The 26334-nt window shown below is 38.5% G+C and overlaps 1 protein-coding gene across 5 annotated transcripts in view; it reads left to right on the top strand.

The window, feature by feature from the left end:
* TBX15 (T-box transcription factor 15) overlaps positions 1–26334 on the top strand; it is a 108260-nt gene that overhangs the window by 51555 nt on the left and 30371 nt on the right. For 4 of the 5 annotated variants that reach the window (XM_073234488.1, XM_037021246.2, XM_017676627.3 and 1 more), the window contains 4 exons: positions 13307–13520; positions 17921–18022; positions 19698–19869; positions 20901–21068. In XM_073234488.1, coding sequence (XP_073090589.1) covers positions 13429–13520; positions 17921–18022; positions 19698–19869; positions 20901–21068 — 534 coding nt within the window. In that variant the 5' untranslated portion in view covers positions 13307–13428. Of the gene's footprint in view, positions 1–1704; positions 2010–13306; positions 13521–17920; positions 18023–19697; positions 19870–20900; positions 21069–26334 lie in introns of those variants that run through there. The other variant, XM_037021245.2, reaches the window with a different exon arrangement.

Genomic DNA, 26334 nt, shown 5'->3' with positions numbered 1-26334 from the left:
GAACATTTCCCCCCCCACTTTAAGAAAGCCTATCAAACCAGTGGTCTTTGTCCTTTTAAAGTCATAGATTTCTCTGAGAATCCCATAAATACCATACATCGTTTTCTCAGAAAAATGCAAGCTCCTACATATTTTAGTTATAATTTTAGGTCACTTATAAACTTCAAAAGACGATCCATTGACTTTAGGTTTACCTCTCTTCATTTAAAAAATTAGAAATTAATATTTTGTGGAATAATTTTTTCTGTACAGAAAGAGTCACTGCATGCAGTTGAAATAATTGTAATTAAAATGTAGGTATACAGTCAACGTCACACAAAATATGCTGGTTTCTATGAAATTCCTTGACCTATAACATTTGAATTTTACTTATGTAATCATTGCACATCCACTTATAATTTTATTAGTCTTTTAGTGGTTATTTTAGAGGGGCTGCATAGAGTGTACTCCTTATAATTTATATCTGATAATACAAAATATTTCACATAATAAGGAAAATCTGTCTTCACTGTTAAATCAATTTTGATTACACGTAGAATAAGGTGTATAAAGTAATGCTTTAATATATACAACAGCCTACACACCATCAATAAGATCTCATCCTCCAGACTTGTGAATTCTTGGAAATAATTACTTCCACATGTTCCTAAAACTGCTTAAGGTTTTTGACTGGTTGGTGGTCTATTGATTCAAAATATCTGACTTGTCAAAACGCCATCTTTAAACTCCAGTGATGCATAGAGACTTGGAATTAGCCTGGGCTGAATTTATTACAGAACAAAGGGAGGTGATGATTAACACACCCAGCTGAGCAGTAGGGGGGAAAATAATCCCTGAATGGATTAGATGCCATGATCCTAAAACCACATTCTCTGAGTGTTGGGTCCTTGCCCAGAAATGAGGAGAGGCCAAACTCTGATGCCTTTTAAATGACAGGGTATATCCATGGGACTCTGGTCAGGGACACTGGGGCAGAGTTGGGGGTCAACTGGGAAAAAGCCTTTCTTTCTCTTGTGGTCTAGCAAAGTTGAGGACCCCCTTCATGTGCAGTAGACCTCAAAACTGATAGTCCACCTGATTAGTGTTATACATTACCAGTCTGACTGTTTAGGCAGAGACTATGTTAAAGTGTAAATAAATGGGATTTTATTTGTTTTACCACTAATCAGGAGTAATTTATAATTTTGGGGGCTGTTGTAGGCTACTTTCTAGACTGGCATGGAGGCTGCCAAGAAAACAAAGTGAATTATTATGCACTGTCCTACTAGAAATCAAGAAACATATGCAGCCTCTCTCTACTCATTGGCAATAACTGGTAGATTTTGAGCACTCCCAGAATATAATTCCAGGGAAATTTACCTGGAATTAATTAATTTGTAAATTTGTGAGAATAGTTATGTATGGAGAATTAAACCCCCTTTAATGACTGATTTTTCCACCATTCTCTCTTTCCTTTGCCATGTCTTGCAACCTTTATAAAAAGTATGGATTTTTAAATAGCATTATATAATGGCATCAGCATAGTCAGACTCTCTGAGAGAGGCCTTGGCAGATGGGCACCTTCCCGAGAAGGAAACTGACCATAGGAAAGTCATTTTGACCCCTATGGCCTGGGAGGAGGAGCACTTGAATCACAATCCCAGGTGCTCAGGAAATCTCCAGTCACTCTGAGATGGGCTGGAACACAGTGCCATGTCCGAAGCTTCTAAATACAGTTCAGGCTGGGTCATCATGACAGATGCTGGACTGGCACCACTACCGGGGTTGAAGTGGGAACTCTGACAGCGCTTAAATGCCACGGCCGCTGGGCTCCACATCTTCCCGGGCTGGGGCAGGGAGAGGCAGTGCAGAACCCTGAGGGAGGAGCAGCTTTGGCAAGGAAATCATGCACTGCTTCAGAAAGCAACAGACACCCAGTAGCACACCAGCTATTTTAGAAGTTGTCAGTTTCTGAATTGCTGACACACTTGGAGGGCACCATCTCTTCAAGGGTCATTCTGACCCTCAAGGTAGGTAGTAGGCCTGGGGCAAAGCAGAGACATATGCTGTACAGCCAAGGTGTTGGCTGAGGAATGAGGGGAGTTGACTGATCTGAGCAAGATGAGTCCAGGAGTCAGGAATGGAGCTGGGAGTGTCATGCCACACACGCTGACTTTGGGATTCTCACATCAGCCTTTACACAGCAGATAGGGTATGGTGGCACCTTACCTTGCCCCACCCACTTCTTCTGGGCTGGCACCAGAACCTGCCTTGGGGTAAGCATCCTTTGATAACTTAATGTCTAGAGAGAAAAAAAAAAGAGAGACAAAAGAGACTTGGGATGTGGGCTTTTCCTGGAGGAATCTGGGAACTTGAGATGTGAGGGTGAGATTCTAAGTTCAGCAAGCATCTTAAGCAGGGGTTGTTGAGTTATAAATACAAGGACAACTGTAATGGGAATGCACTTAATCCAGTGTGTTTGTTTCATGCTCAGTACTTGTCCTGTGCCTAATACTTGTCCTGTACTTCTTTCTGTTATCAAAGCATTGGATTTTTGGGTTTTTTAAGGTAGTATGGGATGGTGGGTTAGTTTGAGCTGTGAAGTAAGAGAGACCCAGGTCCTTTTCTTCTCTCTGATACTTTTGGGTGGGTGGTGCTGGGAATGTTACCTTAACCGAGTCTCAGTGATCTCCCTTGTCAAGTAGAATTATAATGCCTAATTCTCAGACCTTGCCCTCGGGCTCCCTGGAAGACTCCCTTAGACTCTAGATCTTTTTGACCTCCTCAGCGTGTATTTTCTTCACCCCGAGCCAGAGGGTGAGTACTCCTGACAACACTGTCAATCTGGAGTCAGGGGATGCTGCATCCTCCCAGCTCTTTGCTGTCTTTCCCACCTCTCGTGGAACAAAACTACTTCAACCAAGCGTGATCTCGCCCCTTCTCTGTTGAAGGCTTGCAGTTTGCCTCCCTGGCCCTATTTCCTACTGAAGATCCAACATACAGATCTTTTTTTCCAGTGATCTGTGCTATTTTTCTGTGCTTTCAGATCCTAGTCATTTTCCTTCTCAAATAGTGTGGCAGCCATCATGAACCAGAGAGAACCACTTAAGTAGACTCACACAAAAACAGGCTTTCTTAGCTGTCACTTTATTTCTTTGCTTTCACTCTTTCTGCCTTTCCACCAGTTCTCCTTCTACCACCATTCAGTTTTGAGAATTTTTGCTCTAGGGCCTGACTTATTTTCTTCACATGTGATCTTTTCCTGTTTCACAGCTAAAATTTTGTTTACTAGGGTCCTCTTTTCTTTTATTTTGAAAGCACAGACCTTCTTTCTCTCTCTCAGATATAGACAGGGAAGTGATTGGGAAAAGATATAACTCCTGTGAGCACAAAACCTTCCTTAACAAATGATGGGAGGAACTAACATTTAATATACTCCTGCTGTGTGCCAGTGGCATTACTGAGAGTTATTGGCATTTCTGTTTCCAATGATGAAATTGGCTCAGGAAGATTAAGTCACTGCCTGAAGTCATCCATCTGGGTCTGTGTGACTCTAAAGAAGAACTGTGCTCTGTCGCCTTCCCAGCATCTCTTGAAACCTCACTTTCCTGCAGACAGTGGGCACACTAGCTGCGTGGGGGTCTGAGGGCACAGCAGCTGGGTGTGCAGGAACCATTTGTCCCTGAAGGGGAGGTCATCTCTGCCACCCTAGCACTCCCACCTCATCAGCATCACTAGCTCTAGCACTTGTAGAAGGCCTTACTCCTTTCCTCATTTTATCTTCATGATTGCAGGCACCTTGGGTTCATGTGGAGGAGGGTTAGTTTCCAAGAATTTTCTAGGTGCTTGAGTGTGAGTTCTGAACTCACTGAGCTCATCTGAAGTCTCTGAAAGGTTCCAGGTCAGACCTAGACACTCAGTTTACCACAACTCATGGCCATGGCAGGAAAAGCTGGTGGGATTCTAAAAGTTCAGGGTGTGTGGAAGTGACCCTGCAGGTATTTCCCTGGGAACATGGTACTCAATTAAGACACCTCATTACCAGAGATATATTGGTCTCCTGAAAAGATCAGAAGTTGAATAGCATTCGAGATTCTTCATCTGGTTGGAGCCTACGCTCCCAGCTTTTCTCTGGCTATGTCTTTTCTCTAGCTTTGCTAAACATGTATCAACTCATTCATTTAACAAAAAAAGCTCATTGAGTGCATAATAGGTGCCAGGCACTGTCTCAGGTGCTGAGGATGCAAGAGGACTAATACAGATGTACCTGAATTAACTGCTGTTCTCTAAACCTGTCTGGTAGACTTTACTGCCATGTCTCTATCATAGAATTCCCTTTTGCTGAAGGTCCCTCTCTTTTCCCCAGCTCTGCCTTTTCATTTTGCAGACATCTCTTCATTAGGCCGAGAAAAGACTACGGGGCTGGAAGAGATTGTTCTCACCTCCAAACTCCTGTGGCATTTGTTGATACTTGTCTTAGATAATAATATGAAAATTTGCATTCCTGTATTATTTTTATTATTGATAAAGTATTTACACAAATACACACATACACATAGTTTGTTAGTGGTTCATAAAATTTTCACATCATAGGTATTAATGATATCTTGATTTTACAAATAGTGAAACTAAGACTCACAAGAGGTTAAGTGACTTGTTCAGGATTAGAGAGTTGGAAAAGAAAGAGGTGAGCTTTATAACTCCATGTTTTGAATTCCAATCCCCAGTGCTATGTGCCTTGCTGGATTTTGGCTGTTTTACTTTTATTAGATTATTTATTGACCTGTCCTTTCTCCTAAGTGATTTTGTAAGTTCCCTAAGACATAGATCATATCTTGTTCAGTTTTGTACCCCTCACTGTACCTGGCACATTGCCAGGTCTAGGCTAGGTAATCAATAACGATTTGCTGAATAAATATATGATTTACTGAACAGATGAATTCAGAACATTACTGGGAAGATTGTTATATGGTTGCCAGCCATATAGCTTTTAAACTTATTAAACAGGATGGTTCCCTGTGTTTAGCATGATAGGTTGGGTGGATTTTTAAACTGAGTGTAGCTGGTGGTCTCCTGAGTATAATTTGAAGGACATTACATGTTCCTGGTTGTACTCAAATGTCTATTATATATTTGAGATTATATATTTGAAATTGCCACCTCCAAGGGCACTGGCTCTGGAAGTCATAGCTTTATACTTGTCATTTGGAAATTGTCTGCTTAATTCATCCCCTTTAGTGTATCAGCATGTATTTGTTTAGTTACTGGTGCCCAGTGAGATTATCCTAACAAGGTATAAGGCAAGTTCTGCTAGGCCCTTTGTGAGAAGTCTTCCTTTTCACTTCATGGAAATTAAAAGACCACTGTGGCAGATGTTTGATGGTGTTAGGAAGTGGCCAGGGAGGTGGTGGTTGGTTGGAAGTAGCTGTGGTTTCAAAGGACTAACAAGCACTGGCTTGGGGTGAGCTAATGTATCACTTCACCCAGAAAAATCGGTTAATCTTGAAGACCACTCAGTCAATTAGGGTCAATTTTTGGAGGACCTCTAACACAAGAGGTTTTTTTAGGTTGAATATTGCCATGTGGCTTGGGATCAATTTTTGATTATTCCATTTATGTATTTTCTGTGCTTTCATCAGGAATATTTTCTGAACAAAAAGTCAATCTCAAAAATTCTAATATTATGAGGAGAATGAAATTAAATATTTGAAGTTAGGACTGTTCTAGAAAATCCAGGACCTGTATTTGTCCTTATTTTTACTTGGTCTTCCTGATTAACTTGACCACTGGCATATAAACTTGTATGTCAATTTGATACTTTAGTGTTTATAAAGTGCTTTCACATACATTGTTATCAGATGAATTCTCCTTAGGAGAATCTTCTGAGCCCTGAACTCTGACCTGAGGTAAGCCTAAATAAACCAAATTCTGCACAAGTAGGAACTACTTCAGCTGCCTTCTCTTGTCTTTCAGTGCTGTCATCACACATTTCTCAAGGTCCAAACATCTTCCAAGACCTTGTAATGTTATTTTGTTATGGTCTAGGCTAAAGCAAAGGAGTGATTGGACATTGACAGTGCTTTTCAGTTATCTCTGTGTCCCATTTGAATGTTTTACCCAGGAGCGACTGGAGACAGGAAGTGGAATACAGCAAAAGAAAGCCTTTTACATGTATATGACTTATTAAATAATGTTAAATTGTTAAGGAGATGTAGCGTATTTCTGAGCATAACTGCCCTGCTCCTGAGAAAGGAAAATTCCTGTCTGACCTTGGTTTGAATTTTCTTCTCTTTCAGAAGAACTGACTGTGTTTTAGTTTCCATAGAGCTACCTTTGGACTGAGCAGCCTGAACATTAGCTCTGCATTTTCAAGTTCAGAGTGGAAAGGTACACAGCTCTGCAGGTCTAGTTCTCAAAACTGGGCAATAGTATTTAGCGGAAGGAGCATCAACTCCAGTGTAAGGCTAACTCAAATCTTGCTCTGACACTTCCAAGCTATATAATGTGCGAATAGTGTCTTGCCAAACCTGTTTCCTTATTAGTAAAATGGTAGCAATAATTCCTACTTGACAGGGTTTCCTGTGAAAACTGCATGAGATAATGCATATAAAAGAGTGTAATTCCTGTTACTTATTTCCCCCTTTTTGCTTCCTTTAAAACATGCTGGAGCACTAGAGGATGAAACTTTAATGACACTGAGCCTTTGTCTAAGCAATAAGAAATAAATATAAAAATTCCTGCTGCCACCTCTTTGCAAAGCCACTTTCAAAGGCTTAGTTTTCAGGAATGACTTTGGGTCCTTGCCTCCGGTTCTGTGTATCACTGAGAGGGGTGCTGGCTGTCAGGTGGGGAGTGCTTTAGGCAGCTGAGAGATGTGTGCTTTTAGGTGCCTTAATTGGTTTATTGGCATGGGATTTGTAGGCTTCAGGTTACCTTCTGCATTTCCCAAATAAAACTTGGAGGACATGGAGATCTCAGAGACTTCATCCCATTACTAAAGTCATCTAATAGGCCAATTTGAGTGTTTGCTATCATCATAATTTTAGATTGATCCAACCTGGGTTATAGTTCATTGCCTGAAGCTCGGGATTGGGTATCAAATTTGGGCTCAGTCTGTACTCAGGTCAGTGCCAAACACTTTGTTTCTGCCATGTTTAGAATTACTATATGAAAAGTTTCATCCCAAGGTTTTGCTAAGCTACCAGATAAAATCTGACATCCAAGAACCAATTTCCACTGCAGAGGTCCTCTGGAAACAGGAGTTCACTTGAGCCCAGTACAGAGCGTGCTGCTTAGTTACGAGCTGCTGATGTCCTCCCTGGTGTGAATGGGACTCTGAGATACTGTGGGAGCCTTGGTTTTAGAGACTTTGGACTTAGTAAGTAGACTAACGAGTGGCTGCACAGCCAATATCAGAAAGGAAGTGCCTCTTATTATAGCAGTGTCCCAGTTATTGGAAGAAAACAAAAACAAATCACAATTGACTAGCATCTGGGTTGGGTCCTTCTCTGTTTCAAACTATTTTCTTCCTTGGGGTAAAATACTACAGCTGAGGCCCAGTCTTAGGGAAATGGCATTGTGCATCTAATCTCAGAAAATTTAACATCTTTTTTCTGACTGTAGTAGTCTTTTACCATCCATTTTCCACACTGAAACCAGGTTAACATACATCATTCATATAAGACATGTGGCAAAGCATTAAACTCAGCATATGGAATTCATTGTTTAGAAGGGAAGACAGAACCATTACCACCTTCATTTAAAAGAAAACTGGTGTAAAGAAAATAAAGTCTGAACTCCACATTATGACACCCATGTTCTTTCTAGAATATAAACTATAAAATATAGTTTATAGTTTTTACAATATAAAACATAAAAATTTTTGTTTCTTCTCTGATGTCTCAAGAATCTAGAAGAGTGACTGGTACATAGTAAATGTTAAATCAATAGTTGTTTATTTGAGTTGACCCTGACTTTCCATCTTTATCTCTTATCTTTATCTCATCTCCCTCTTGCCCTGTATATTTCAAGGTCTAGCCATATCAGCGTGTTTCCAATTCTCTAAAAGTGACAAATCCTTACTCATGCTATTTCTACTACCTTAAATTCTGTCCCCACAATTTCTTTCCTTGCTCATATTGAACTTATATTTCCAGTCCATTCTCAATGTCACCTCGTAAAGTCTTCTTGATCTTCTTGTTGATTTGCTTGTTCTTCAGAACTCCTTACGCTTTGCTCCTCCAGCTGTTGAACACCTATCATAGGCTCCTGGAACAGCATGTGTGTCCTTCTTACCAGACTGTGAGCTCTTCAGAGCAAGAACCTGTTTTATCTATCTTGGTCCGTTCATATATAACCTGATCATAGAAGCACAAATGTTTGGTAAAATAAAGATGGAATTAAATATAGTCTGACATGCCTGCAGTCCTTAGGAGACAGAATTGATGTAATCTAGATTTGTGTGGTACTAATATATAAAATGGAAATAATAGCTTTTTTATTTTAAATGATATTATGTATATAAAGTCTTAGAAGAGTGCCAGGTGCATAGTAAATTTCAATAGATGTTGACCATCCACTGGGATAGTTCTTGTTAGCTTATATTCATCTCACTGTCCAAAGTTACTACCAATAGAATCATTAGATTCTATTTTATTATAAGGACATAAATATAATTTTTTGAGAAGGAAGATATCCCCTAGTCCCTAAATAAAGATAAAGGAATAAAAAACATAAAGATAAAGAAACTGAGGCTCCATGAAATGAAGTGACTTACAAGACCCCACATGTGATGAGTAGCAGAGCCCCAGGAGTAAATGTGCTTTCTTCACTGTAGTAATGAATTATTCTTCAAAATTATTAGTTAAGGAGAGATAAAAATCACCTGGCAGACTCTGAAATATCTTTTAATAATGTCTAATTTGATATTAAGTCAGAGTTCACACAATTCAGGCATTTTCTATACCTGTCAATCAAAGGTGTTGTTGGACTTGGTGGTCTTTAAGTTGTACTACTAATCCATTCATTAAATGTCAGACTTAAAAGGGACTTTTAGCACCTCATTAAATGTGCATGTGCATGTGTAATAAAGACTAAGGAAAATGGGGGCCAGAATAATTATGTAACCTATGTGGCCAAGATCAAACATGTTAAACCACTTTAGTTCTAAGGATGGTCAAAACAGTTGAGGGGTGTTACAGAACTGCTGGCTGCTTTGGCTGTGCTTGAACTTAGTGTGATCTTGGGGAGACCTGATCATTGGATAAGAAGGCAGAACACATAGCTTCTAGGCCATTTGTTTCTAATTTTTCTGTCTCAATTTCCTCATCTACAAAATGGATGGAAAACTGTATGTCATGTCTACCTCATCAAATGGAAGGATATATTAGAAAATGTGTAAAACAAAAATAAAGAACTATTTTATTATTGTTACTATTTGTTATGAATGGAGAATTTAACTCAGTCTAAGCTAACCTCAGCTTTCTGTGGGAACTTAATGTTATAGTATCCATTTTATCCTTTCAAAATAGGTCAGCGGTTGAATATGATTGGACACCATGAACTAATGGTTAGAATTTATTTTTTAGGGGTTTTATAGGAATGATAATAGATATATTGGCTTGACCCCATGAGTTGCACGATGTTCTCCAGTGGCTTGTAACCGGCTCAGGGTGCAGCTTCCCAGAGTTTTCTCACTTAACTTCCTTAGTTATGTGCAGTATTATCACTTATGTTCCTGATTTACCAAAGCTTCTCTTGTTAGGATACTATTCAGAGGAGACATCTGATAGCCAAGAAGTCTTTTTAGGTCATTCACATGAGTTCCTAATGGTTATTTTTTGAAGGCAGGAAGTCACAAATTGCCAAGAATAAAAGAGCTTAAAAACAAAGAGATGTTTTGTCATCTTAAAGGGACTGATTATGTTTCCAAATGGATGACTGGGTTTGAATGAAATAACGTGCTGTGCATTTCATACATTCATAACTTTGGTAACTTGATTATGCATTCTGATTAACAGCTTAAATAATTTATCTGGTTAGCCTAAATATTTTATGTAAGTATGATTTAGAAATGTATTTTACAAATAATTAAGCTTTATTTTTACCTAGATCTTGACTCTAAGATTCCTATTTTAAGGGTATTATAGGGTAGCTTGCAGCACAGGTAGTCCTACCCTAGGAGTTGTTAAAAAAACTATATAAAATATAATATTTTATTTCCAAATTATGGTATCTAAGAAATAATTACAAATGGAAAATCACGTAGTGCATATGGGCTGGTGCTTGGTGTTCTGTATGCAAACATTTTAGTCTCTGTTTTGTGAAGGAGTGAGAATCCAGAAGCACAGAGTATTTCCAGGGAAGCAATTGTCTCTGAAAATCCTCTTCATGGCAATATCACCTATGCCTCCACTCCTCATCTTTTCTAATAACCATGGGTTCCCCAGGATTGTCATAGCTCTCCCAGGTCACTCTCTTTTCTGTATTCCCATGAGATATGCAGTATGTGATGGTGTGCAAAACTGCATGATAATATTTGTATTGGTCTCTGATTTTCTGTGAATGCTCCCAGTTTCCACTTGTGCTGTAAATACCTTTAAGAGAAGCCTCATTGTGTATTTTGGTTGTTTCTCAGTATCTATCACAGTGCTGGTCACATGGTAAGCATTCAATAAATGCATACTCAATCAAAATTAACTGGAAAACTTCTCAAGGTCGGGGATTCTGTCTCAAATTATCTACATGGTACCTAATATAGGGCCACATGCTGATAGGTGCTTATTGACTGATTGGATTGAAACTATAAACAAAATGCCCACTAAGATTATTTAACTCCTATGGTAATGTGAATCTGGGCCCCTAAGTCTTGTTTCTTCTTTAACTTGTTTTCCCCAAACAGTTTTAAGTTTGATGCTTCTAATTGAGGTTCCTGGGTTACCAATGAAAGTTGCCTTAGAAAAGAATCTTACATTTTTCAAGTCATTAGAAGTGGAAGAGAGTATACACATTTTCATGATGTATGAGGAAGAAATAGGTCCATTGTTCTAAGTGATTTGTCCAAGATTATTTATTAATCCATTTAATGTTACATTTTGTGTAGGTATTTTATTCCAGATGACTTAGTGAGTTAGGAGTAGAGTCTCTCATTTCCTATTCTCTAGCCATAGTCTGCATTCCAATCCTGATTTCAATTTGGCTACCATTAACATTTTATCACTTAGTATAGTGATATCTTACTGTCCCATCTCCCTTCCAAAACATACAATGGAGAAATCGTATGTTCAAAGTTTCTGTGGGCCCTACTTAGGATGAATATTTCCAACTTTTTGTAATTGTAGCATTCTGTGGTAGGAGGTTTCATAACACTTTGCTCCCAAAGGTAGAACAAGACTATTTTTAAAAAATCTGGCTTTGAGAAGTTTTTGAAAAATTCACAGTATCCATAAGTGAGGAGAACTCAGCATATCACAGAAATGAAGCGGGATTTGGGGATCCATGTCTCAGGAGCTTGGATTTGCTGTTTGGCCAAGTATGTGATGACATAATGGCTCTGCTCCTGAGAGGCGTATAGAATCAAGCTGGGATGGAGATTTGTCACTCAGCAGCAGTTCTCATCTCAGATAAGTAGCTCCACTTTTCTATGCTTGAAGGAGACCAAAATTAGCCTCTGTTTAGTCCAAGGTCTAAAATTATATGCTTAAATATCTAAAACCTCACTATAAAACTTTTTTTTTTTTTGGTGAAGGTGGTAACTGGACTAGTGGTTGTGGATAAATTCCGGATTCTGGGCAGTGACTTCCCTTTTATTTAGGAGCTCAGTTCAGTTCTGCAGTATCCTGAATGTCTTCAGAAGGAAGGGTAAGGAATTGGGGAGGGTGGAGAGAAGTAACACTTTGAAGCTCTGGAAGATTCTTGTCAAAAATGTAGCCTGGGTTTGAGAGAGGAACACATCACACCTAGAAGGAAAGTAAAGTAAAGGGGACGGGACCATTCACAGGCCTGGAAACCTGATGCAGATGAGTGAGGATGGCAGCAAGATGGTCTGGCTTTGTGTCTATCCGCCTTCTGCCCTGCTAGTGTCAAGGACTGATGCCCAACAGGCCCTGGCCTTCAACAACACTGAAAAGTCAGTTGTCAGAGTAAGATAGTCCTGTTTCCAACCTTTATTCATGTAAGTATTTATTTACAGGGGCAGCAATTGGAATCCTAGATGTTAATGGTAGGTTAGAGAAATAGGCTCTTAGGCTTGGCTTATGGTAACATTTGACCTAAGAAAACTATTATCAGCTAATCTGAGTTTGGGAAACCTTACGAAAGGCAATTCTTAGCATTGGGCTTCTAAAAGTAATTTTTTTTTCTTAAATTAAAAAATTCTCTAGTAAATCTGACTGCAGACTTCTCTATCAGTTTACACACCTCACCTGCCCCCCACTTCACCCCTTCATGAGTATAGAACACACAGGGGAAAAGGACCATCTGGCACAGCATGCCGGCTTTTTATTTGTTTGCTCTCAATCCTACCTTCCTGTTCGCATGGCCCCTCCCCTCTGCCCATACCTCAGAAACCAATCAAGGTGTCCTCTGAACTCATTTATTCCCTTTGTTTCAACCGCCTTCTTGGGTAACTTTTTCCATATGCTTACATCCTCGCCTCACAGCACAATTTTTTTTTCATCCAAAGTGGCCTGATTGGACTCTTAGGAAAAGCCATTTACTCAAATATATGACAAAGTGATTCTACAGATCCCAAACAACTTTTCATTATTTTTGATGACCAGGATATATAAATGGAGGAAAAATTCTGTGTTTAAAAATAAGTGGCTGGTGGGCAGTGATGCTGAATGGTATGGAATTAAAAAACCTGTTGCTGTTACTATTGAATCTTTTCTTGCCTAATGAAACAGTATAATCTAGACAAGGAGCTATAGTCTGTACTTATTATTATAAATTTTTTTATTTGGCATTTGTTTATTTTCTTGCCCCAGTTTGGCTTCATTCTCTTCACCATGGTGACATTAGTACTTTTTATATTACCTGCTGTGGACCAATTTTCTTCAGCTGTTGCTAAAACTTACTAAAATGCCAGATGTCATGTTGGAAACACAAAACCTGAAAGAAGGTTGTAAATCACAAAAACAAACCATTAAAAAAAATCATAAAATGCCCTGATTGCTGTGCTCTGGAGCTTCCCAGCCTTGAGTCTCCTCTTGCTCACCCACCTTCCCTACCCTACTGTGCCCCCGACTCTGCCCCCTATCTTTTAGGGCCAGGGCTGTGGTAGAGAGCTCAGCATTTCTCACCCAAGTCTTGATTGTTTATTTTGCAGATTCCGAGCAGAGCACTGGTTCAGACTCTGAGGTGCTCACTGAGCGGACTTCCTGCTCATTTGACACTCGCACTGACCTGGGCCCTGGTGCTGCAGGCCCTGTGCCTGTGGCCCTGTCCTCCATGGAGGAGATTCAGGTGGAGCTGCAGTGTGCTGACCTCTGGAAGAGGTTCCATGACATCGGAACTGAGATGATCATCACCAAAGCAGGCAGGTAAGAACATGAGTGGCCAGATTCAAAGAATGGAGAATGAATGTACGGGAGCTGTTACATTTTTTTTTTCCCCCCACTTATTGGTGGTAGGACTCATTGGTGAAGTCAAAGCAACTTGCACTTACATCTGGACATCTTGGTAAAGTGATCCTGTTGTGTTCCCTGTGGTTTTGCTTTTTCCTCCAGTGACCACTTAAACCTAAATTACCTTATTCTTGCAAACATTTTCTGCCTACAAATGTATTGCAGCTAATACTGGAGATCCATGGTACATAATAGCCAAACAGTAGATTTCCAAAGCACATGTTACTTCATCCTCCAATGTTTTTAAGAGAAAAAGTTTGCTCCCCAAACAACTTCTTGCATCTTCTAAGGAATTTCAAGCAGCCAGACATTTTTGTAAGAATTGTGTTTTTGGTAAGATTGGACTTTGTGCATCTTCTGAGTCCTGTTTATTGATCCATTGTGTTTTATTGTTGGCTTGGAATTATTACAAAACTTTCATGGTGATCTGGTGGAAATTTTTGCAAAACCTCTTATGTAGGATGATAAAAGTTTTTCAAACAACAGTTTCTCCTGGAATAATTAAGCTACTCTTTTATTGGAATACTTCAATTTTCTATAGTTAAGTCTCTATTTTGTGCTGGATACTCAACATATATTATTTAAACTTCATGAGAATCCTCTGGGATAAGATATGATAATCCCATATATGTATGAGGATGCAAAGGCTGAAAAAATTTAATTAACTTGACTAAAGTCACAAGGGAGGTAAGGGCAGCTTCAGAATTCCACACAAAACTGTCTGCCTCTAAAACAATGGTCTTAGCTATTTATAACTCTGCATTTTTAAAAAATGGTTGTAGTTTTTGCTCCTTGGATTAAAAATGAAAATGATTTAAATAAAATTAAATTTGGACTTAGTTTTTGAGTATATAGGAATAGTTAATTGAAATTAAAAAAAATATGGTGCTTTCATATTTTCAAAGAAAATTGACATAGTCTTATATCATGGAGACCAAAAGGACCCACAGTCATTGATTATCAGCTGTCTTCATGAACATGGACATTTAAAGTAAAAGAATATTTTGATTGGGTCCAGCTCACTTGAATGCATATAGAGAAACCCCTCAAAACAGTAAGACGTCACAAAAACATGAGGTTAAAAGGACCTGAAATCTTGCTCATTTTCTTTATTTTTTGGAACCTTTTTCCTCCTCTAAGTTTTGCTAATGAATAAAATAATTAAAAGGCTTCTTAGGAGGAGCATCTTTGAAGGAGAATTACTTTCAATACCATCTCCTTTTTGTTGTTTTGGTTTCTGTCTACTCCTGCCCTACATTTTTAGATAACATGGTTTGGAAGGGTACAGAGAAATTTAAAAAAAAGTTTTTACTCTTTTCTTAGTTTTTGTCAAGGAGGTTGGTTGGGAGAGGGGAAATAGTATAATTTTTTTTTGTCTATAATATTTTTCAGTTTTTACTTTGGGTTTTTCACTTTCTAGAACCGAGTCTGTATATTCTAATCATCTTTGTTCCTGATGTCATTCCCTTGTTCCCTGCACTTCAGTAAATTCAGTTCACCTGAGCCTCCTTAACAACTCTCCTGTGGCCGCGTTTCATGATTTCTTCTGCGGTGTTTTCTTTTCCATATCTCTGTCTTCCCAAGTTCGCTTGATCCCTGAATATATCCAGATATTTACAGCATAAATATACATTTTGTTCTTTAAACGTATCTGTTTGTTTAGGTTTAGAGACTGTATTTATTGGATTTTGTATTGGTTTGCCTCAGCTGTTGCCATTGCTACTTGTAAATTTACTCAAGCAATTCTGGAACAGTGTAGAAACATACAAAGAAGACTTTCTTTTCTGTGAATTTTCTTCACTCCCTTCCCTTCACCTGTCGATTTCTTCCTTTTCACTTCCTTTTCCTGCCTACATAGTATCCTTTTCAATCCCCCCCCGCCTTCCCATTTTCTTGGTTATGTTACTTGTGTGGACTCTCTGTTCTTTGTCCAACTCAAAAGGTTTTAGTCACCATCTACTTCTTCTTATACCCCCAAACTGTAATCCTGTTGATTCAGAACTACTGCAGTCTACACAGCCCTCAATCTCTGAAGTACCAACATAATTTGTACAATCAGCACCATGGACAGAGATGCCTGTCAGGATTAATGGGTCTGGAAGACACAAGAATTGGCCTAAATTCAGCCATAAAATTGAAAGAAAACACATATTATTTTGTGAATATGAAAGATTAATTTTTCTTTAGGGTGTTGTGACTTCACTTGATTTTCTGTGCTAAAATACTGACAAAAATGAAAAGCAATTTTTGATGAATTCTTAAATTGAGAATTCAAAGGTAGTCACGGGATTTTAAAGCAAGGGGCACCTTGGAATTTATCTAGACTCTTTCCTTGTTTTTAGTTAAGGGGGTTAAATAACCTACCTAAAATCACACAGCTCATTTTAGAACTTGGGTGCTCGTAAGGGCCTGGTAGCTTCTCCACTTAAGGTCATATACATTTTCAGGCAAAACAGAGGTTGAATTAAATAATATCTAGCCCCTTTTATTGAAGTAATTAAGAAAGAAAGTTATCACCTTCAATGGAACGGAGCTTCTGTAAAAGGCTGAGAGGGACCCTATTTTCTTACCTCAGATAGCAAGTGAGAGGACTTTCTGTCCCTGAGAAGATGCTCTTCAAATATATATATATATGTGTGTGTGTGTGTGTATATATATACATATATATATATACATGCACATATATATATACACACACACACATATATATATGTGGCAAACATAAATAATTGTTATTAAGAAGGGAATTACTGATCTACATTTAAATGTATAGAGAAGGTTCCTAATTTTTTGGAAAGATTTAACGTGAATCAAAGTGCCTAACCTATAGTGAATGTTAGATTTAGCCATTATGAGTAGTCCACTGTCAAATTTCATTAGCCCACAATAAGACTAAAACATAAGGATTTCTTATTAAACTTGTGAGGTTAGAGGGAGAAAATTTAAAATGATATACTAATAGAAGCTTCTGAAGAGTTATAAAGTGGAAAAGAAGGAATGGTTATGCATTATTCTTTGTAAATATTTGATAATTAGCCATCATCCCTATTAAAGGTTTCTGGTTCCTCTTGTGCTTTCCCTGCAAATATGATTATGATGACTTACAACCAGAGAACATTTGCTTTTTGAGTTGATTTTGGTGAGTAGTGAAGTATGTGATTAGCATAGAAAGCCCCTTATGTAAACAACCAGGGCATATTTGCAAGATGGCTGTCTGGGGTCAGTGTATGGTCTATGGCTGTGAAATGGAGCAAAGCCAATTAGGCTGTATGTGAATCAAGCCTGTGACCTTGACCTCATTAGCACCATGCTCTGCCCAGCTCGACTAACTGGCACCAGATGGTTAAGCTTAATGCAGCATTTTGTGTACAAGTACCCTATAGCACATTCAGGGCAATCCAAATTTTTGAACTGAGCACTTTTTATCTCTGATTCCTAAGTGAATGACAAAAGAGCTTGATTTTTTTCTTCTTTCTTATGGTTAAAGAAGAATGGAAAATTTTATTCTAGACTCCATGAAACTCAATACCTTTTTTGGGCTGCCCCCTCTCCTCCTCTTCAATTATGAGGGTGGTTGTAAAGTGTCATATCCTGACCTCACTTGCTTTGGCAAGTTTAACAAGGCATTGTGGTAGAACGAGGTATTGCCCAGAGGCCACTAGAATTCATTTGGTATTTGCTCCCTATTCCACAGTGTCCTTCCTTTGACATACACGTTGACAGCCTGAGAACTTGCAGAACTTTTTTTTTACAGTTTTATGCATTAAAAAAAACTTTAGTGGCCCTTTGTTTGGGGAATGGTAGCACCTTTTTTTCTCTTCTTCAGAGATTATTTTTAGAGTGACCATTTTCAAGTAGACTCCGTATGTCAAACAAAATTTCATGATCACCTATAATTAACTGTGGTAATCTAGTTGGTAGTTCGGTATAACTTGGAGACTTGGTAATAAAAAGTATTATAGATTGTTCAAATATGTTAAGTATAGAGTATATTTTAAAATGTTATAGTCTAGTAGGAGATGTATGTGTGGATACGCACACACATAATTTATCTATCTAATCACATTAAAAGTTAATAATATAAAGAGGGTGTGGTATGAACTCTTTAAAAGGAGGTGCTTACATCAGCAATAAGAGTTCTCAGAATATTTTATAGTGATAATTTCTGAAGTGAAAAAAGTCAGCCACTCTGAGAATTAGAGGAATTGGACTTTGGTATGCTTAGGGCTCCTAACAGGAAGAGTCTGTCCAAGATTTTACTCCTGCTACTCCTCTCCCTCTGATTTCTGAACCTACTACCTTGTTCTCCTTCATAGGAGGATGTTTCCTGCCATGAGAGTGAAAATCACTGGCCTGGATCCACATCAGCAGTACTACATAGCAATGGACATTGTGCCTGTGGACAATAAAAGATACAGGTGATGATGACTCTGTGATGTGAAACTGTGGGCATCAAAAAATTCCAGGACAGTTCTTTAAATTCATTAGATGAAGTATTTTAACAGTGCACCATACAATGCGCTGTATAGGAAACAAAGATGGAGGATATACCAATGATTTGTGGCAGAGCACCAGGCAGGGAGTAGTTGCTAGCAGTAGGAAATCAGGACTTGATTAGGTTTGGTTTGAAATACCCCATATATCTCTGGAGAGAGTGGATTGTATAGCATCTGCCAGGATAGCAAGGATTAAATGGACCTTAAGTTTACAATTAATTCAGTTAATATTGAAAGTGATTAACCTATTGAACAATTTGTTTTATGAAATGCTAAATGGGTTGAGGTGATTTATTCTGGAGACGGGAAGGAGAAGTGGACCATATATTTGGTGGATTACTTTGTGGATGATGGAGGGGAAGAATTGGAGAACTGGGTAAGATTTCAAGAAGAACATATAGTTAAGAGGAATTATTATCCATTAATATGGGTTGTGATTGAGTTTGTTACATGACCTTCCTTCAAAGTCTTTAAAAGCCAACATAGTGTTTATGTCTCTTGGATGGATTACATACAGTTCTTATCTGAAGCAAGCTGTGGCTTAGTTGATTTCTTGAGATCTCAATCAATTCAGTGAATTGCAGCTCATTTTTGAAATAGCTGAGAATTTGGAGGTGAGAGATGACTGGGGAAGACCAGGACTAGTATGGTAGGGGCAGAGAGCTGGTCAAAAGAGAAGTGGTCTGGATACAGGACTTAGGAGAGGAGGTGCTTCAGATCTGTTTTAGAGGATCTTGGGACTTGTGATTTGGACTGAGTGCCTCTGTTTGCCAGGGTCCAGGTGCCATGTGGTCCTTTAGAACTGAGAAGTAGAGAAGTGCCATATCCATGGAGATTACTTTTTAAAATTACAGAGCAATTGGCAGACTCTGGGAAACTGAGCTCCTTTGCTACCAACATGTCATTTCCAGTGGCTTTGTCAGAAAATAATTTGGAAGATGATAACATTCAAAACTAGGTTCATCAAACAGAACACTAACTGAGAAGACTTGGTGCTTCTGGGTATGGTTGCACGAAGGCAAAGGCCCTCCATTTTCATAGAATGCCTCAGAATTTAGATGTTAGCAAGGAAATGGTTAACAAGTGAGAGGCTTGGGGGTATCTTGCACATGGCTGTGTTTTATAGAGGACAACATGGAGGATGTTTTTAATAAGGAACCAAATTCTGAACAAGTGGCCAATGGATTATATGGTTTGCATTTGAAAGGTGAAAGGTTGCAGTAAAATATCTTTTCCGTAGCTAGACACATGGGTTCAGGATGTCTGTGAGCACACACGAGTGTAAGGCAAGGAGAGGGAGAAGAAATAAAAAGAACTGTGAAAATGTTTTCCTTGTGAGAGTTGCAGTTTTGATCATTAACCACAACACTTTTCTGCCATCCCCTGCTCCAACTAATTCTGCAATTCTGTCTCTATCTCATTTTCCCTGGTTATCTGTCCTTCTCTCTTTCTCTGTTACATTCTCTGCTTAATCCCTACTATTTTTCCATTCTTGTCATTTTTTTTGTCTTTTCTCTCTTCTGTTTCTACTTGTTTTCTGGGTGCTGTACCCCCTCTCTGCACCTGTCTCTGAATTCTCTCTCCCTCTCTCTATCAGATATGTGTATCATAGCTCCAAGTGGATGGTGGCTGGCAATGCTGATTCCCCTGTCCCCCCAAGAGTTTATATACACCCTGATTCTCTAGCTTCTGGAGACACTTGGATGAGACAAGTGGTCAGTTTCGACAAACTCAAACTGACCAACAATGAACTGGATGATCAAGGACATGTGAGTCAAAGAATCTCTTCTCTTTCTCCCTCCCTCTTCCTCATTTTGCTATAGAGCCAACAGGTAGAATAAGCATCTCGATACCACTGTAATATATTTTAAATAAGTATGCATAAAAGGTTTTTTTCCTTCTGTGAAATTTCATTACAAATCTAACACTTAGCAAATGTCTGCTATGTATCAGTTTATGTTTATCAGAGTTCTTGTATTCCAGACACTCACAGTCTACACAGGGGAGAATTCAGAGACAGAAATGCAGGACAATTAAAATACGGTGAAACAAATCACTGTATTAGGTAGAATAGCTCACAGAGTAACAAACTTAGAAAAGCAACTGAATTGACAATTCTGGCTGGTTTGTTAAGAGATTTATGAACTTAGAATAATAGGTCTTCCCAGGTATAACTGGAGCCCCTGGTTTTCTTAGTTTATCTTTGGCAATTATATGTATCCTAAATTTTCCCTAAAGGCTAGGATCCATACCGAGTACAATGGGAAGACTGAAGAAACTAAAACCATTGTTCTTATCTTTAAGGGAGTGACAATTTTCTGAGGAAGGAAGAGCATATGTGTGCCATCCATTTTCACATGACTAAGAAAATGTCCATAAATTAAATAACAAAGGACAAATAATAGCTTGTAGAATTTAAAGACAGCATGAACTCATGCTGAAAATTTGAAGCAGAAAGGAACAACTGTCACATAGCACAGCTTCTGTGGCCTTTCAGTGGAGTGTTTTCTACTACTGGCCTATTCTATCAGAATAGTCATTCAGTATTGATTCAGTTAAAAAAACTTTTTACATCCCCCGACCCATGATTGGAATACTCTGTATTATGGTTCCATGTAATGCTATGCAATCATTTAGTCCTTCCTGCCATGGGCAGGTACACTGGTTTCCAATTTCCTGTACATCTTACCCCTAATCTTCTATAATGCTTCTATCCTATGATGTTATTTGCATGTTAACTTGAAAAGATGTAGTGACCTTAGAGTGATTCCTGGCACAATGTTTTCCCTTCTCATTTCAGATCATTCTGCATTCTATGCACAAATACCAGCCTCGAGTTCATGTGATTCGAAAAGATTTCAGCAGTGACCTTTCTCCCACCAAACCTGTCCCTGTTGGGGATGGAGTGAAAACATTCAACTTCCCTGAGACCGTGTTCACCACAGTCACAGCCTATCAGAACCAGCAGGTAACAGCTGCCTTTGAGTCTCCTGCTGCACCTGCTTTTAAAGGAGCTTATTCATGCTTTTGTTAAGAAATGCTTAGTCCTTCTACATGCTACTGAGGAGCTGGAATGAGAGACACTAGGCTTGCTGTGCACACAAGGCATTGGTGATGACAAGGCAGTAATGCTTAGTAGCAACTGGCATAGTCTAGATTTAGATCAGAGACAAGATCTTTGACTAAGAGAACTAAACATCCTAAGTCATTTTCATGTCTCTCTGAACTTGTACCCATGTTCATATTCTCTCCTACATCCTGGCAAATGTGCCTCATCATTTGCAATTCCTTTGCAAGTACTGAGGCTTAATTCATTCCTTCCCTCTTATCTGCAGTTTTCCATGTTTCCCTCCACCAGGCTACATCAAAGACATTAAGCCTCTCAAACTCTATTTAAGCCGCACTGCTTCCATTTACACTTTCGATCTAAATTTACTTCCATGTGATCACCAGCCACACCCTAAGATCTCTTTGTTTTTATATTGGTAATTTGCTCATTCATTCCACAAATATTTATTGAAAACTTGCAATATATTCCAATCTTGGAAGAGCAATTGAGCAGATTCCCCAAGCCAAGAAAAGTTTTAATTGAATGAAAGACATGAAAATACATAATAATAATATAGTGGAATAATTTAATGACAGAGATGTGGACAAGGTGTTTCTTGTTTTGGGGAATGACAGAAGTTTTCCTAGAAGAGTTAATGCTTTTTCTGACGTTGAGATACAGGTATGAATGAGCCAGACTAATGCAGGAGGTATGTGGATGGTGGAGGATAGAGAGGTCAAATCTAGAGTTATTGTGGGCATTCTTAACAATGTTCTTTTTGGAGGAGGGTGACTAGGTGGATTTACAAATGATCTCACTTTATTTAGTTCCCTAAAAGTTGCATGTAAATGTCATTCTTATAAATTAGATTGTATTTCATCTTTTGGAAAGTTGTCTAATTAATAAGATTCTGCAGCGAATCCTTTTCTGAAACAAAGAGTTTTTGCTTGTTTATTTTGCTTGAAAGTTTGCATACTTTTATTTTGGACCTGTTTGGAGCAAAATGAGCTTATACTATAATACTCAATACCTTTTGTGTTAGATACTATGCTTAATGCTCTGACAGAGAAAATAGAGGAAAAACATTCATTTACTAAATATTTATTAAGTGCCTACTACGTGCCAGGCACCTGAAGGTATGTTGTATAATCTTTGGTTCGTATAAAAAGTATTTCAATCTTTCATAGTGCATCTGGATAAGATTCCTTACATGTTCTTCACTTTTGGAGGAATTCGGCCACCATTTAGTCCACTAAATGTTAAAGTTGTTGGGCTTTCTCAGCAGGTGTAAAGTGTTCCTAATTTCAGACTTCCCTGGTAGACACAGTATTTAAAAACCATTGAACCCTCTCAAACTCTGTAGAGAGTATAATCGCAGATGTCATGGGGGGTCCTTACAGAAAACTTTAATAATCAAGATTTTTCAAGCTCTGATATATAAAATAGAGCAGCAATATAGACATGGCCTTTGAAGGAACTGGAGCTGTAGTTAGATTAACTGTGTTATAGAAGAGGGGGGAGTCTGAGGCTGAGTTCTTCGAATAACCGACTAGATTTTTTTTCCAAGACTACCTTGGCCACCCCACCATTTTAATCATTAGTTTCTCATGAAGGCAGAGATATAATAAATATTACAACTTGAGATTTTAGTTTGTAGAGCAAACTAGAACACTGACAAATGAACATTCTACTGCTTCATTGAGATCAATTCTAGAGGCCAGGAGGATTAACATTTATAACCCACACTGAAACTCGAAAGCTACAGTTCACCATGATGATGAAAGGCAACCAAACAGGGGTGCCCGAAATCGCTTTCACTTCCTCTGCTTTCTCTCAAGGCAGTGTTTCTGTGTCTGAGTACATCGTACAGGTATAAATATTTTGTCTGTATCTGGACTGGATGGGGCAGTGGCGGTCAGATGGAAGCAGAATACCAGGAATAAGGTCATGGGATGCGGTGGCAGACATCTAGTTTGATTTTTGACCTTTCTACTGATGAATTGTGTGGCATTGAACAAGTTTCTTAACCCCTTTCAACTTGTGTTTCCTGGTCTGAAAATGTCCTGGCCTCATAATGTTTGTTATGAGACCTGGATGAGAGAATGTGCATAAAGTCACTGACACAAGCCTGGCATCCACTTAATAATGGTGAGCCTACATTGTGAAGGGGCTGGGTCTGTGCAAGCATGAAGGAGAGTGGGCAGTAAATTGCTCATTAAGGAGAAAGTGGATGGTTGGATATTGGAGGAGTTGCTTTGGCTCTTGAAGGTATTCTCATCGATACGTAACTACTTTGATCTCTGTTCTCTTGTCATGTTGGTGAATTCATAATGTGCTGACATTTAAAATAGATGAGTCATACTCAATTCTGCCCATTTTGTAATCAAGATAACAGCCTTTGCCTGTTTAACATGCCTCCAGTCTTTGGAAAATCAATAAGCATGATTGTTTAACATTCTCTTTGGCTGGTAGATATGATTTAATAGAATACAGTGCTTTCTAATAAAGCAAACTAACCTCAGGTCTCTCTCCCAGGAATCTTGAGGTCTGGACCCTGTAAGTTAGAGTTGTTACCTAACAATAATTTTCAGACTTGTCATGAAGATGCCGGATAGCACAAACTGTTCTCTTTTGTGAGCTGTATTCACCTTGTTCTGTGTTTTTATTTCCCTCAGCCTTCCAGAAAGAGAACAATTAATATTTTATGGCAAAATTATTTAATTTATATATATATATATATATATATATATATATATATATATATATATGTATCTTTTTAAGGGACCAGTTAGGAGGCCTATGAGAGAGTAAAGAGGAAAAAAAAATGTCCACGGTAGGGTTTCATTATTCTCAGGAACTTGTTTGGAAGAACACAATGAAGGAAGGGCAATAAAGGGAATAGAATTGGAAAAAAATGATACCCAATCTTCTGAAGGAAAGACAGTGTTTTATTCCAGAAATCAGTGGGCAAGATATTTGGAAACCTGAGTTTTAGTCTTAAAATCCCGCTAGCTACTGATGTCACTTTGAGCTATTTTGTCATTCTGGGCTTCAGTTTGTTCTTCAGGAAAATGAGCAGTTGGTCCTATACTTTCTAACTCTCTTTTAGCTCTGAAAATATAATTTCTCCCTCCTTTCCCTCCTTTTTTTTATGCACAATTTTCAGTGAGTGTTGGGAGCAATGTATTATTATCAAACAGAAGCAGCTGACACATGATTTTCAAGTACTGAAAATTATTATAGTGTTCATATCTGTCACATTTTTTTTAACCCCCACAATATTCTAGACCAGTACAGTTTTAGCAAGTCCACATTTGAGAGGTGGGAACATGGTGTTTTGTTGCTGGGAAACAAAGTCTTCCAAAAGATGCTATTCATTTGTTACTTCTCCCAAGTCCTCTCTACTGTTAAAGCCTGTTGGCTTCCATCTTGTCACCGAGGATGGATGCCCGACTTTCACCACATCCAATCTGCCACTAAACTGTTGTTTCTACTGATGAAATATTTTCTACCGTCTAGTCTCATTGCTTTTGCCTTGTCCTGGACCTGCCCTCCTTGGGCTATAGTGATAGCTTCCAGCTGAGTTGCCTGGATGGCAAGCTTAATGTCTCATGAGCCATCACATATATTTATTGCTGGATGGATCTTCCTAAAGCACAACTCTGATGGCATCATTTCTCTGTCAAAAATTGTTAATCACTCCTCAGTCACTAGGGACTTAAGTCCAGGGTCCCAAGTTAAGGTCCTCTGTGGTTAATTACCAGCTACATTTCTAGGTTCATGTTCCATCAGTCCTCATCATGCATCCACAAGAGCTCAGCAGTCTGGTTAGAGTTTTACCATTGTTTCTATGTCGTGAACGCCTTGCTTTGTCTTCTGCTGCTGTATTTCCAGGAATGCTTTTTACCTTCATCTTTGTCTGTCTAGATTCCCTCTCTTCTTCAAGTTCAGTGCAATTTCTGGCCCCTATGAGTTTCCTTATATTTTTCAGCTGCAAATGGTCCTTCCCTCATGGAATTGTTAGTGCACTGTGCCTCTGTTATGATTCTTATCATATTCTAACCTGTGCATGTGTCGAATCTTCCTCTCAATATTTTGAGCTTTTTGAGAATAAAAGTTGTACCTCTACAAAAACCAGTGTGATATGGCGGAAAACACCATGTCAAAGTTAAGTTCTAGAACAAAGCCTGCAGCTGATGGACTGGGCTGCCTTTGATAAATCACTCCATTCTCATTTGCAAACTGATAGTTTGATCTGAATCAGTGCTTCTCTGTCACCAGCCTATGGAGAAGCTTTTTATAGTCTGCTTATAGAGGAGAAAATAAAGACCATATAGGAACTTTTTATACATGTAAACATTGATTTTAATGTACTGCACATTATTTTGTCCTTTTTACTTTTTTGATACTAAAATGTCATTCATTTTATGAAATATTGGTGGCAGGAGATAATAGATAGATGTGAACTCTATTCATTTGGTAGAGTAAAAAATTGGAATGTCAATGTCAATCACTTAAATGTGGTAATGGGGGCATTGAATTGGCCTATGGAATTTTGAAGACCAGAAACTACTAACCAAGAAGGACTCTTCCATTTCCATAATTCTAAGGTATCTGTGTCTGTCCTATAGTGTACAGCACTGAATGTATGCTTGGAAAATGACCTAATGTCTGATGAGCCATCACAACTCTACTACTGGTTTGCTTATTTATCTGTGGTTCTGCTCCTTTGGATGTAAGTAGTAGTGAACTGTGAAGAAAGTTTCTGTTTTCAGGAAATACTTAATACTTTTCTTTCCCTCTTTCCCGTTCCTTCCTCCCACCCTTACTGACTGACCCACAGACTCCTAGAGCTGCTAGCATACTGAACTTATTATTACTATTATTTGCTTTTGGAGTGGCAGGCCTATGGCAGAGAGGAAGGTACACCATGTCCAGAATCTCATCGCAGAGAATAAGGTGGTAGAAGTGGGAATAAAGGTGACTCTACATTTTAAGCTTTTTCTTGGAAGAAGCTGATGCCAACATGTTCTCATGGAGTTAGCAGGAAATTTCCATTGCAGAATCTTTGTCTTCTTTAAGGTAAAAAGATTGCTGAACTTTGATTTTTTTTTCCAAACAGGAAACTAGATTTTAAAAAGACACACCCTGTTCTCCTCAGGTAACACAGTCTTATTTCTTGATG

Source organism: Manis javanica, chromosome 4, assembly GCF_040802235.1.
Source record: "Manis javanica isolate MJ-LG chromosome 4, MJ_LKY, whole genome shotgun sequence".
Lineage (NCBI taxonomy): Eukaryota > Metazoa > Chordata > Mammalia > Pholidota > Manidae > Manis > Manis javanica.
The sequence above is the reverse complement of the archived record's forward strand: the minus strand, read 5'-3'. Positions and strand labels throughout refer to the sequence as shown.